A 13,148-nucleotide genomic window follows, 5' to 3' on the forward strand; every position below is an offset into this window, starting at 1 on the left:
GGGTTTGCGATGACCTCAAAGCCATCATGAACCTGCGATGAGCTCACGGCCATTGCAAACAAAGAAACACGTGATTTACCGACATCACTCATGACATAACGCCCAGTAAGATTAGAAAATACACATAAGGTTAGTATTGACGTCATCCATGCCACGTCAATTTAAGAGACTCGCAAAAGGAAGTAGCATAGGTGTATTATGAGAATCCTTAGACGAAAGGAAACCTTGTCCTACAAAGATCTCATAAGACACATGGCAAAACCCTAACAGTGTCTCCTGACAATTGACATTGAATCAAATATTCCCTTTCCTAGTGGGAATAAAACACTTTTGGTTCCTTCCTTTCAGGACATCGGGATCTCTCCCTATAAAAGGAAGATTGACTCATAACAAGAAAATCATTCTATCAATCAGATCCTTTAGCCTACCCTTTGCCCTTATCCCTCCTTCGTCTTTCAAGGAGACCCCTGTACGTAGCCTTACCACCACACTTACACCCACCATCTCGGCACTCCAACGAGGTGCTTCAACATTTGTCCTTTTCTTCCTCGGTTCGTTTGAGTTTTAGAATAGAAGACCTCTCCTCTGGCATCATCGGCTTCATGGGTCCGACGCATAACCCTGCACCGTCCGTCCATCAATGTCCTTGAAATTCACATTGGTCCCTGAATTCAAAAGCTCTTCAATCCCTTCAAGATCTCCTTCGTTATCCAAATACATAAGCCGAAAAGTATCATCAATAGCTTTTAGAATCTCTTTCTCATCAACGACCACCGATTCATCATCATGCTCTGGTGGCTTAAGTGATGACTACTTGCCCATAGTAAACCTCCCCTACATCATTGCTTCCATTTTCAAACAATCCAACACCAAAAATTCAAAAGAAACCCAACGCTCTTAAACCTTCAAAATTCACAAGCAAGAACTCCAAATTTCACAAACTAAACCCCCGCTTTGAATTTGAAAGATTTCAGAGAACCCTAAAACCTTGACCTTTCTAAGAACTTTAGGGTTTAACACAGAGTCAAAAGAACAGAAGACCTCTCCTCTGGCATCATTGGCTTCACGGTAACTTATTCCCACCGAACAACGTTTAACTAACATTGGCAAGACCTCACTGCTAAAGATGCTAGACCTCTTAAAGAATACACTCAGTCCGTCCTAGAACTCACTGCAAAAGCGAAAAAAAAAAAAAAAAAACCCTACAAAAGATACCAAAATTGCATATGTATCAGTATAAACCCTCGCCGCTTTGATTAGGGTTTATTAACACTAAACAAACAAAAAATCAGTGTTCAGAATACAAAAACCCTCACCAAACCTCCGTCGTTCGTTAGTTGTAGTGATCGCCGTCATTGGCGAATGGTGATGGTGATGGTGATGGTGATTGTCGCATCGATAGATGGCACTCCCTCCCTCTTTTGATTGATGGGGCGAGTGTTTGAGTAGGGTTTTGATTTAAGTTATAATGAGGGACAAAATGTAACTCCGTAGAAGGGTAAAAACAATAAGAGTAGCGACAATCAATTTTCAAACAGTAAGAGTACAACACTTAGTCAATTAGCTAAACCATAAGGGTAGTTTAAGAAATTTACCCATTTTTATTTAATACATTATAATAATTAGATCTTTATCAACTACATTTTAACAAATGAAACCCATGTTTTTTAAAGGATAAAATGCTAAAACCTCCCCTGAAGTTTCTAACCATTGCTGAAACTCCCCTGTAAATTTGGTAATTGCAATCACCTCCCCTAAACTTTTTAACACAACTGCAAGTAGACCCCTTCTCTTATAATCCTCTAACAAGAGGCATCAAAATGTCCAAAATAACAATTTTATTACTTTGACTAAAATGTTTATTTTCCATTTTTTCCCTTCCTATCAATCACTACCCCAAATCCTTCCAACCTCTTTTTTGAAATTGATTTATTTTATAAATTTTCCTTCATATGAATCCCTCAAAAAGTTGCAATTTTAAACTTTCTTTTTTTATTGTTCATAAAGCTTGCATTATGCTATGCAAAAACCAGCCCCAATGGTAACTGCATGGGTATTTTGGACATTTGTGTGCCTCTTGTTAGAGGATTCTAAGAGAGAGGGTCTACTTGCAACTGTATTAGAAAGTTCAAGGAAAGTAATTACAATTACCAAACTTCAAGGGAGATTTTAGCAACAGTTAGAAACTTCAAGGTAGGTTTCAGCAATTTATAATTTTCTAAAATTAACCAAAAAAAAATGAAACCACTCTTCCATCCAAGTGGTGGATAAGCCAATTCGACCATTTAGGGTCAATTGGGTGAATCCATGTGGGTCATTTCTCTGGTATTTTATATTAATTGTAATAAACAAAAATAAGTGTCAATATTTGATGTCATAATTAAACAATTCAACAATTCAACTTTTAATTCAAATGTGTCAATATTTGATGTCATAATTAAACAATAAAAATTAATAAAACTAAAAAAAAATACATAAACTTTGCAAAAGAAAACATTTGGATGCATCTCTAATATTGTATATTCATCTTATTAAACAAAAATAAGTGTCATAAATGAGAATTATTTTTATGCACATGGAAATATAATAAATGTAAAAAATGTAATTTGAATTCAGTCCCTTTTTAATTGAGGGAAAAATGTATTTTGTACTATTATTTTTTACCTCATTCAAATCCCTCTCATTAAGTCATATATTTGAGGGGCCAACGCCTATTCTATCTCATTAAATGATATATTTAAGATATTTTATCACCAATAAATTCTGTTATTAGATCTATATCCAATACTTTTGACAATAAATCTCATTTTTTTCAAAGTTGAACCGAAAAATGAAATTGTCCTTCTGTTTAGGTGGTGGATAAGAAATTCAACCATCTGGGTCAAATGGGTCAAGTCATGATGTCATAATTAAATAATAAAAATTAAAGAAAGGCAAAAACAAAAAAAAAGTGCATAATATTTGTAAAAAACATTTGAAACATCTTTAATATAGAATTATTTTATATATATAGAAATATACAAAATTTAAAATAATTTGAATATTTATTACTATCTTCATAATCTAAAATTGCCACATGCAAATTTACTAGAATAATGTTTACAATACTCTAAGTCGGGTTAATTATTTTTGTGATACAATCAACAATCGATTTGGAATCGCTTTGGTAATTCTTCTCAATAGCATTTCGAATTGCCTCCTTTTCTGTCCATGCTTTAGCAGTGCTTATAGTGTTAACCAATTGTGCAAGTCTCCCAAGCTAATGTGTTTAGGGTTTGGGCCCATTGAAAATTTGACAATTTCTCAACTCAACCCAAATTAAGTAGCACTCCTTTATATGTTGCCAATACCCAATATGGTCATGCGCAACCCAACCAATGGAAGTTTCACCACTCCGAACAATGGCATCAAAGCTGATTTTAACTTGGTTTCTACCAGCGCACCTCTTCGTTGTGCGAACTGCCTGTAATTTCGCATAGGCCAACCCTATGTTGGATTCAAACCAGAGATTAGGCTAGGCCCAGGCTGCCCAGTGTAATGCTTATCCCTACTTAGACTTAGTGCCCGTTTGGGTGGGCTTTCATGCAGCAGCTTCTGACAATCATGAGCTGAAAAACCCATAATGCCATGAAACCATGTTTGATAAATAAATAAATAAAAGCTGAAAGCCAAAAATAGGCTAGCATGAGCCACAAGATAGACTTTCCAGTGAAGATATCTCAATTAGCTTCTCTGAAGTAGCTCAGCCAACACGACTCAATGTAGACTTCTAGTTATGCTTCAACTCAAACCCAACAACCCTTTTTTAAGTACAAGCCCAAACTAGACTTGTGTAAGAAATGAACTGAATCGAGCTTACAGCTTTGGTTGAACGGAAATCCACTCAAGTTGCCCAACCGAAGTTGCAGGTTGCAGGCTTTAATGGATGGTTGGAGACAACAAGGACTTGGACAGTTGGACCCTTAAAGCAGTCAAGCAAATTATAGGGGAGGGCAGATGTAGTAATATTTAAAAAAAAAAAAACACTTGGAGGAGGCTCCTCTAATGTAATTTGTCATCCTTCGAAGAGTAGTTACCTAGTTATTTAAAAATATCATTACCCTTTAAATTAGACTGAAATCATTGATACAGAAGAGAAACAGGATGTAAGGTGCCAACTGCCAACCGGCTGGTGATCCTGCAGGTTGCAGGCTACCCCCCATTACTGTGTAACGGTGTAACCCTTCAGAAGATACCTAAAAAAGAGATACAGGATGGAACAATTGGATACCATGAGGAAAGAATGAACGGCACACTGAGATTGGACAATTTACAACATTTTGCTTGCATACAAGAAACCAAAGGTGTTAGCCCAGTACATTGGTGTCAGTTGTAAGCTGAAAACTTCACAGCTCTCATCACATTTGCCCCTGAATCTGAAACTTCACAGCTGCACCCAAACAGTCACACTTGTCCATGTGAAAGAGAACTTCCTGGGTCCATGTTGAGGCCCCGCCTCAACAACCTCTGCTTCCTGAGGCCCTCGTGACATGAAGCAAAAAACTCGTGCCTAAGAGCTTCCTCGGCACTAATCCTTAGTCTTGGGTTCACAGTCAAGCACTTATCAACAAGATCAAATAGTGATCTGGGTATCAGATCAAGGAAGTCTGGTCTTTTTGTGTTAGCTTCACACCATGCCCGTAGTTCCAGTGATGGTAAGGACTGTATATCAAACAGTTCCTGCAACAAATAGGCATTCTTTAACACAACGTACTATTGCTACTGGAGAAAAATCAAATTCAAGAAATTCAAACTCATGAGTACCACTGGGAATGAGGATTCACGGTTGTGTAGCTTGGCCACTTCCCATAGGTCTTCACTGCCCTTCAACTTTGCTATGTCTTTTATATTCCTGTAATGACCGCAATATATGGTCAGTGGACAAATGAAAGAATTAAACCACTACGTTTTGGGAAATACAAGCATCTTACTGCTCAGGATCACCAACGAAAGGTGTTCTTCCAATCATCAGATAAAGTAAGGTAACCCCAGCAGACCAGATATCAACCTTGGTATTTTGATGTGGAGATCTGAACAAGACCTGCACAAACATTAAATTTAATGGTGGTGACAATTTGATCATAGAACACAAACACGGGCATGTATAAGCCTCCACCAATAAGGATGGGTCGTTTTTTGTGGTACCAAGTCTGAAGGTCCAAGACATTGATATATCCACCATATGGACCATACTAAATTTTGTATCAGTAAAACAGATGATTGAAAAATACAAAAATTAAAAAGAAAAAAAAAAACAGAAAGAAATTAAAAAATGTGTGAGCTGCATGTGAGGATCACTCATTGCAAATGTTCAGTAATTAACTTGAGAAGATGGTGACCACCAAATTAGAGTTACTGTAAGGGTGTTCTGTTCTATTAACTGTCATAAAAATGACCACTCAATCCCATGAAAAAATGACATGTATGAATGTCTATGCATTCATGCACATCTCAAAAAGAACAGAAAATTTGAGAAGTTTCAGGTGATATCCTTGGATCAGCAGAGATCAGGGTACAAATAAAGGCTGTTGAATTTATTATAAAAGTGATAACAGCGAGAAGAAATTACCTCTGGAGCCCGGAAACCCTTGGTTCCCACACAAGGCCCTTCTCTTTTGTGTTTTCCATACCCTAAAAACAAAGGAAAAAATGCTTGGTCATTGAAACCTTATTGGAGAGAATTACTAAACCAATGCTGGAATAATCATGAAACAGGTAACTTACCCTTACTCTTTAACATGCCAGCACCAGGAACAGGAATTCCAGAAGAGTGCAAAGGCATTGGAGTCAGATAAAAAAGTTTCCTCTCCAGTTGCCCAGGAGCAGCAATCCTCTTCCTTTGAGAGGCCGGAACACTTAATGCATCACGATTTGGACTTTGCATTGCCTCCTGCACTAGACTGAGTAACTCCTTCCTTCCTTGGCATGGAAGGGGTTCCCTCAATCTCTCTGCTGAAGGAGTTCTAGTGCTTGTTGCATCTTTCGTTGAGGTTATGCCAGAACCATCTGCACCTTGGCTTCTGAATGTGGTTCTATTAGCCATTTCAGGATAGGCTTTTGCATGACCCACATCAGCTCTCTTCTTCATTCTCTTTGGTTCAAGAGGTGACTTGGTGTCCTTTGCAGTTTCCCGATTGAATGCCTCCCAGATTCTACCACCTATTACTTTACTACCTTTGGGAGGTGGAACAGATTTGGAAATGGGCGGGGTAGCATGATTAAAGCTAACATTGCAATTTGTTTTTGATTTTCCTAAGAAAATAAAAAAAGAATTCCATCAATTTGTTTCTTCTGAAAAGCAAAAGGGAAGAAATACTGCAAAGAGCTTGGAGAAGATACAAAAGGCCATTGATAGAACTGTTTCTAAGTTTGTATGCCCATTGGTGCATGCCATGTCTTAATCAAGTATTAAATAAAATGGAAAGTAAATAAGACTCGTATAAAAGGCAACTTTCATGTATATGCTTAAAACCACATTTTAAGAACTAAAGATGAACATGGACTCAAGGACAGGACAGGGAGCTTACTGTTGGAGCTGTACTTTTGCTGTAGATCCTGTGAAAAAAAGAGAAGATAAAAATAGAAGTTAAAAAAAAATTCACGTTCTCAACAAGTTCAAGCATATTTAGCCATTTTGGGAGGGCTGAAGCTTAAGCGTAGCTACTTAACGGTAGCAGCTAGAACGAAGTCAAGCAACATTTGGTGAGAAACTGCTACAAAAATAATTATGGCAAAAAGAACGGAATAGAGTGAAAAAAAAAAAAAGGAAATGGGCATTATTGCCTTCAACAAAGAATTTTAAAAATGACAGCACAAAGATCTGGGCTAGAACCCTGCATATGCTACAGAATGAAGCTTGATCTCACAGCCAGTCAAGTGGCCGAATGACCACAAGCTCTGGCTCTCCATGTTTTTCACCAAAAACTTCTTTTTCATCTTCCTTGACTTGAAATGCACGAACGAAAGCTGAAAAATTGAATTGGGACAGCCCTCCCAAATTGGTACTTTGTAAGAAAAAGGAAAGGAGGCAGTAGAAAGATAAGTATTACTGACCATTGCTAGGTTAAAGTCAATAAGGTAGCCTTTGTTAAGACTACGACGAAAAAGGAAGTTCCCAGGCTTAACATCTCTATGCACTATTCCCTGCAAACATTGAGACATCATTTCCTTTCTAAAGGAAAAAGACTCAAAATTCACCAAGATGCACAAGTCCTTTTGCAGATTGTTTACCTGCTTATGCAGACTAGCTAGGGCCCTAAACATACAATAACCATACCACTGTAGCTGAAATATATCTATTTCTCTCTTCAACACCTACAAATTAAAGCAAAATGGTCTGAGAGAAGAAATAACAATATAACCCACTGAAGCATCTAATAAAGTAATAATTACCTCAGGTCTGTCATGTTCAACATGCTCTAGAACAAAGCACTCAGAGTTGCCACTCTTGAAAGAACCTTCATACTTGATCACAAAGTTCCTACCCCTGCATCAAAAGAAATTACCTTGACATCAGAACTTGCAGTTCCTTAACTTAAAAGGGGGTAGCAATGTTTTTTTTTCACAAAATACAATAAATATCTTGGTCTCCTTACCCAAATCGCTCTAACATCTTCAACTCATTGTTAACATGGTGGTTGTGAGCATTTGCATGAGGGCCTAAAGAAATCAAAAAGAAAAAATGAGGGCCCAAAGAAACATAAAAAAGCACAATGACAAGATTTTCTTTGAATAAACTTTTCTGACACCTTGTAGTTAATTCAGAATCAGAAGCAGTGGTGAATTTTTTTGAAAACTGTCACAAAACTAGATGAGGAAGGCTTGTTAAACTACCTACTAGAGTAGAAACCTAAATAGACATGATAAAAGATTAAAGAAATCAAGCTTACCGTGTTAACTTAAAAGGGAATACAACTAAAAATTACAGGCATCAATCATCCATTTATACAATCACATCCCAGTTGGGATCTGACTATCTACTATTAACATTGTTGGTTCAGACAAAACTTGTAACCAAAAGGCATATACTCTCCAAAGTGGTGTATGATCAAAATAATGACATGAAAAGGATTCTTTGATAAACCATCTCAATCACAATTCTGTATCTTTACATGCCAAAAGATTACAACTGTCCAAAAGCTGAGCTAGTGTCTGGGTTCAGTAGTGAACAAAGTATATAGTACATGCAATCATAACCGCAAGACCAATGCTGTGCTCACCCAGCAAATTGGAGAGAAAAGATCTTGAAGTTCATCTGGATGGTTTGGTTATCTAAATCTGTAACTTCTGAATTTTTGTTCATCCTAGTAGTGGCACAACTGTTATATGGTCTGGCTTGAGAATCATGAGCTCTTTTTCAAATTTCAGTAGCCACCATGACTTTATTCTGTGGTTCTTATTTGACAGCACAACTGCACAAATGGAACATGAATTGATTTTTTCAGTAGCCATCATGAGCACTTTTATTTGACACCATAAAAAATGGAACATGAATTGTTTCTGGCAATTTTAAGGTTTGATTTTGACTCCTAGAGAAACCTAGTGGTGCTGACTGTATTATATTATATTATATCTCTTCTCTACATTACATATTTTGTTTTCAGTTTGTGTTTATTTTGTTGAATAATTTTTATCTGAAGGCTGCTTTCTTATTGTTCTCACGTTTTTCTTGGCATCAGTAAATTGTCCTCTCCATCTCTCTGTTTCCCATCTTCTCTCATTATCTTCCTTTTATTCTTTGTTAATTTTTGTTATTTAATTCATAGAATCCATAAATAACACAATCTGGACCTACTTCCCTTGGTTTCTCTTAAATTTCCAAGCACTCTTAAGTTCCACCCAGACCCCTTCCCAAGAACATTTAACCAAAAGTGTAAAAACCTAAACTGAGGACCTCATAGTCTGGTTTCTAGCTTCGCATAGATCTTTCCAGTCACAGTAGACTACTATTTGGTGGTCCAGCATGAAATAAGTTGCTAAGATAGGCATACAATAGTCACAGGGAGGGGAAGGGAGGGGGCAGAGAGAGAGAGAGAGAGAGAGCAATAATTATACATCAAAACAATAAGGACATACTTTTTTTTTCTTTTTCCTTTCTCTCCAAGCCCTAAATTATGAGTATGGCAAGTTGAAATTAAATTTCCACAACATTGCAGTGAACCTTATCTAGAATAGAATATCTTGCAGAATAGCATTCAAAATCCTGCCTATACTCTTCTATTGTTTGAATCTTTGGTATCCATAGAAAATAATGTTAAACAACTTCTACATTAACAGCCTGGGTTCATTAATACAAGGGGCAAGATGTAAAGATGCAGTTACTCATACAATAAAAGTCATCATTTTAGGTTTTTGATGGTTTCTTATTTCCCCTAAAACAAAAATCCTAAAACCAGATTTGAAGCAGCAAAGTTTGCTTATATAATATAATTACAAATCCCAGAAATCAGAATAACAAAAAACAAAATTATGTTTAGTAAGCCTATGGTAATGGGACAAATGATTGTGAAGAAGCCCTACATCAATGCCTGTCTTGGTTACTACAAGTTAATATTCCTTACAAGAAGCTACTAAATACAAATATTTGTTGCATCAAATCCAAGACTCAAAATATTGACACACAATACATCAATACCAAAAATGTATTGTGTGCCAACTGCTCAATACTCCTTTTTTAGTTTTGTTGTTTTCAATTTGATCCTTGAAAATATATTTGTTAGGATGGATATTAGCTCTGAATATTTTCCATGTCAACAACCTTCAAAATCAATACGATACACCCTGTATTGGGCATATCATGTTGATACTTTAAATCCTTGACAAAATTTAATATCCTAAACAGAAAAGCATGTTGGACTAGATGCAACCAAATTATCCTACTCATACAAATTCAAGAATCAGAATAAGCAAGTACAATGCATAAAATACTTATTAATGACTAACATACATTTAATAGCAAATGTTTTTCCATCATCCTTTCTCCGAGCCCTGTATACAGTGCCATAACCACCTGCATATTTGAGCAAAAAGAGAGTGAACAGAAGAACCAAACTGTACTTGATGAATTGAGGAGCAATTAACTGGAATACCAACAATTGATGAGGTTTTGATACCTGATCCCTCTTCTTCCTCTATGACAAAAGATTCAAAGTTTGGCAGTATTTTTTGCTCCACTTGATTCTGCATTTGACAATTAAAATATTATTATGAATCATTTAGCTTCAAGGAGATGATCATTTGAAATAGCACAACTTGAACAGTGTAAGTTACCCCCCCCCCAAAAAAAAAATAAATAAATAAACCAACCACTAGGAAGCAGTTACCAAAACTTAGAAACTATCAAGCCAAGCATGACACAAGTTACATTATTACTGGGAAGAACATTACCTTTGGAGTTATTGACGCAGGATCTACCTTGTTTTCTTTGGTTTGCACATTATGATTACGGCTGTTCTTTAACTTGTATTTCATGGAAATGAACCTTTGATCCCTCTTACTTTCTTCCTGTTTAGCAGAGTTAGCATCTTTATTGCAATGAAACGACCTAGAGAGAACTTGATGTCCTAGAGCCGAGGCATCTCTGTCAACAGTCTTCAGCCTGGGAAGGGATTTTGTTGGTAGCTTCTGGGTAGCAGAGTTTTCAGCTGATGGAAGAACAGCCTTGACTGCCACTTTACCGGCTTTTTGCTCTTTGTTCATGGATATCATCACATTACTAGAGTTCCTTAACTGGGACTCCTGTTTGACAACTTCATCCATTAGAGTAGCATTATCTGTTGGAATATTGTTTACTGGATCTTCTCTATGGGTACCAGAATAATTTAAATCTCGTTCTTCCTTGTCATTCACCTCCATTCTTAGTCCCAAATCTTCAACTGATCTGCTTACTATGGCATCAAAAGGATGACCAACATGAATACTGGCTGAAGCATTGTGTTGTGTTCCTTCTAGACGAGATATCACATTCAACTCTGTTTTGTTTCTTAAATCCACCTCATTTCTTTGTATTTCCTTCCATGAGGTTGAATTTTCCACTGTAATTGTTACAATAGCTGGACCTGTATCAGGATCATATGCCATAATCCTTTCCACTGTTATTGGGCTGGGAATTTTAGAATCTATTTGAACATTTTCAGAACTATGCTCGTATCCTAGTATGTGCATGGACCCACCCAATTTACTATTCACAACTGTTTTCTTCTTGACTTCATTTTTAACTTCTATTTGTTCAGTGTCCGTTGCAAGACTTGGCAACTGAACATTGGATTCAAGAAGCAAAGGTCCCATTGCAGGCACTTCATTTAAATTACCCAAATCATATGCCATGTTGATATTATCACCTGATAGAAGACTCATGTTTCTGATCATATGATTCGCAATATCATAACCCTGCATGATGCACAGAATTCAGATGCTACCATACTAATGACTCATGAGTGAAAAATTAATAGTACAGAGAAGATAATGAATGGAAAGAAAACCGCATGGTTTTATTAAACAAAATACTTTGTTTAAAAAAAAAAAAAGGAAAAACAAACGGTGAAAGAAGGAAAAACAATAGGGCTTTGGAGAAGTATGGATTTATGTGACCCCATAAGTCATGAATGCTGCAAGCCTGCAACTCTGAATTTCAAAACCCTTGTGCTTTGATGAAACGGTATGGTGGAGAGTGTGTCAGGTCACATAATGGGGAAAATCTTATTTTAAGCATTAACAAAGTATCTGTTAAGATTAAAAATGAGTGTCAGGTAGCCAATCAGGAGCCGTTACTCATTAGAACTGACACCCACTCAGGTTTGCATCATTCCAAAAAACGAATAATTCCCGAAAATAAGAAAAGTTCTGCGAAAATTGATCAAGATAAAGAGAGGTGAAACTAATGATACCTCAAAAGAATTACTTTGAATCCTGTCCGACAACGAGAACAAAATTTGACCATCCTCATCTGTGTTCAGTTTATCTTCATCAATAAATATCAAACAAATTGGATAAAACCTCTATGGAATATCTAAAGAAATTCTATTTTCTAGCATGAACTGCACTTCTTACCACTATGAGAAGGTAAAAGAAATCTCCTTTTCGCTGTTGGAAGAAGAACGCGATCAGCCCTCGGTGCCTTCCGCTTTCTAAAATACGTGCGAACAACATTATCCCATAATTTCTTCGGTTCAGGAACCCTAAGCATGATACGCGGGACAAATGAACCAACAGCCTTCGACGCAAACTCTTCCAAAGCCGATAAAGCGGACAGAGAGATCGTAACAAACAGATCATCCGTCAAGAACAGGGGTGAACGAGGGATTAAGCACAAGGACTCGACAAAATCCGGTGACGCACGGAACAAAGTGCATCTAGCACAAAGTTCCCCAGGACGAGCAGGACGTCCTATGCTCAACAGAACAGCCAGAAGATGCCATGCTTTCTCGATGTCCGTCGAGCTTACACTACACTGCTCCGAGTCTGTAAGATAAGCTGCCATGGCGCACTAAAATGGAAAAACTCTGGTTGAAGTTGGACGACAGCCTTTAAGTTCAGATCCGAACAGTCCAATGAAAATTAGTGACTCGAAGCTTCCATTGGCACGGGTTCCAGATCTAGAGAGAGAAATGGCAAATTAGGGTTTAAATCCAATAAGCAGACAAAAAAATTGGGGTTTTCAGAACCGTTTCAGGGAGATCTACCTGATGAAACTTTCTGATGCGCGATTGAATGGCTTGGACAAAATTACGCCAACTTTGCTCCAGAGATTTATCCGCTCAGAGAGAGAGAGAAGGTGGGAGAAGGGAAGCATAGGTTGCTGACAGAACAATGGATAGTGACGAGAAGAGGCGCGAAAGAGAGTTTTGAGAGTTAGCACGTGCCACTCCTCACGTGCTAAGTTCCCGCCATTTTCATCTATGACCTGGATGTGAAAATCGCGAATATTTTCAAAAGGTATATTTAAATGACAAAACTACCCCTACAACACTGAAAGTAGTCCTGAACGAAATGAGATCGTGCCAGTATTTTTTATGTTTACTCATCCCTTTTTATATATTTTCGAACTGCCGTTGACCTGGATGGTCAGACCATTCGGTTAGAGAACCATTCAGTCAATTGGTTCCGTTTTA

At 37.2% G+C, this 13,148-nt stretch overlaps 1 protein-coding gene across 1 annotated transcript; it reads right to left on the minus strand.

The window, feature by feature from the left end:
- Positions 1 to 4,080: 4,080 nt before the first annotated feature.
- Positions 4,081 to 12,855, minus strand: LOC148874415 (Protein kinase superfamily protein). Its single transcript, XM_088963807.1, has 16 exons — positions 12,720 to 12,855; positions 12,088 to 12,632; positions 11,925 to 11,983; positions 10,426 to 11,427; positions 10,152 to 10,218; positions 9,986 to 10,048; positions 7,635 to 7,698; positions 7,432 to 7,525; positions 7,270 to 7,353; positions 7,093 to 7,182; positions 6,567 to 6,594; positions 5,764 to 6,291; positions 5,609 to 5,670; positions 4,971 to 5,080; positions 4,804 to 4,891; positions 4,081 to 4,719 (listed from the first exon to the last, which is right to left on the minus strand). The coding sequence occupies exons 2-16, from the start codon at positions 12,515 to 12,517 to the stop codon at positions 4,444 to 4,446; spliced, it is 3,045 nt and encodes a 1,014-aa protein (XP_088819933.1). The 5' UTR covers positions 12,518 to 12,632; positions 12,720 to 12,855; the 3' UTR covers positions 4,081 to 4,443.
- Positions 12,856 to 13,148: the final 293 nt, after the last annotated feature.

This window comes from Nelumbo lutea, chromosome 1 (assembly GCF_056320005.1).
Source record: "Nelumbo lutea isolate HS-2025 chromosome 1, American lotus-T2T, whole genome shotgun sequence".
Taxonomy (NCBI): Eukaryota; Viridiplantae; Streptophyta; class Magnoliopsida; order Proteales; family Nelumbonaceae; genus Nelumbo; species Nelumbo lutea.

Excerpts from the sequence above, each read along its gene's own strand:
- LOC148874415 (XM_088963807.1), bottom strand. The coding sequence starts at position 12,517 with ATGGCAGCTTATCTTACAGACTCGGAGCAGTGTAGTGTAAGCTCGACG. Across the intron at positions 7,354-7,431 it reads TTGAACATGACAGACCTGAG|GTGTTGAAGAGAGAAATAGA; the intron begins GTAATTATTACT and ends TTTAATTTGTAG. Across the intron at positions 7,183-7,269 it reads TAGCTAGTCTGCATAAGCAG|GGAATAGTGCATAGAGATGT; the intron begins GTAAACAATCTG and ends CAATGTTTGCAG.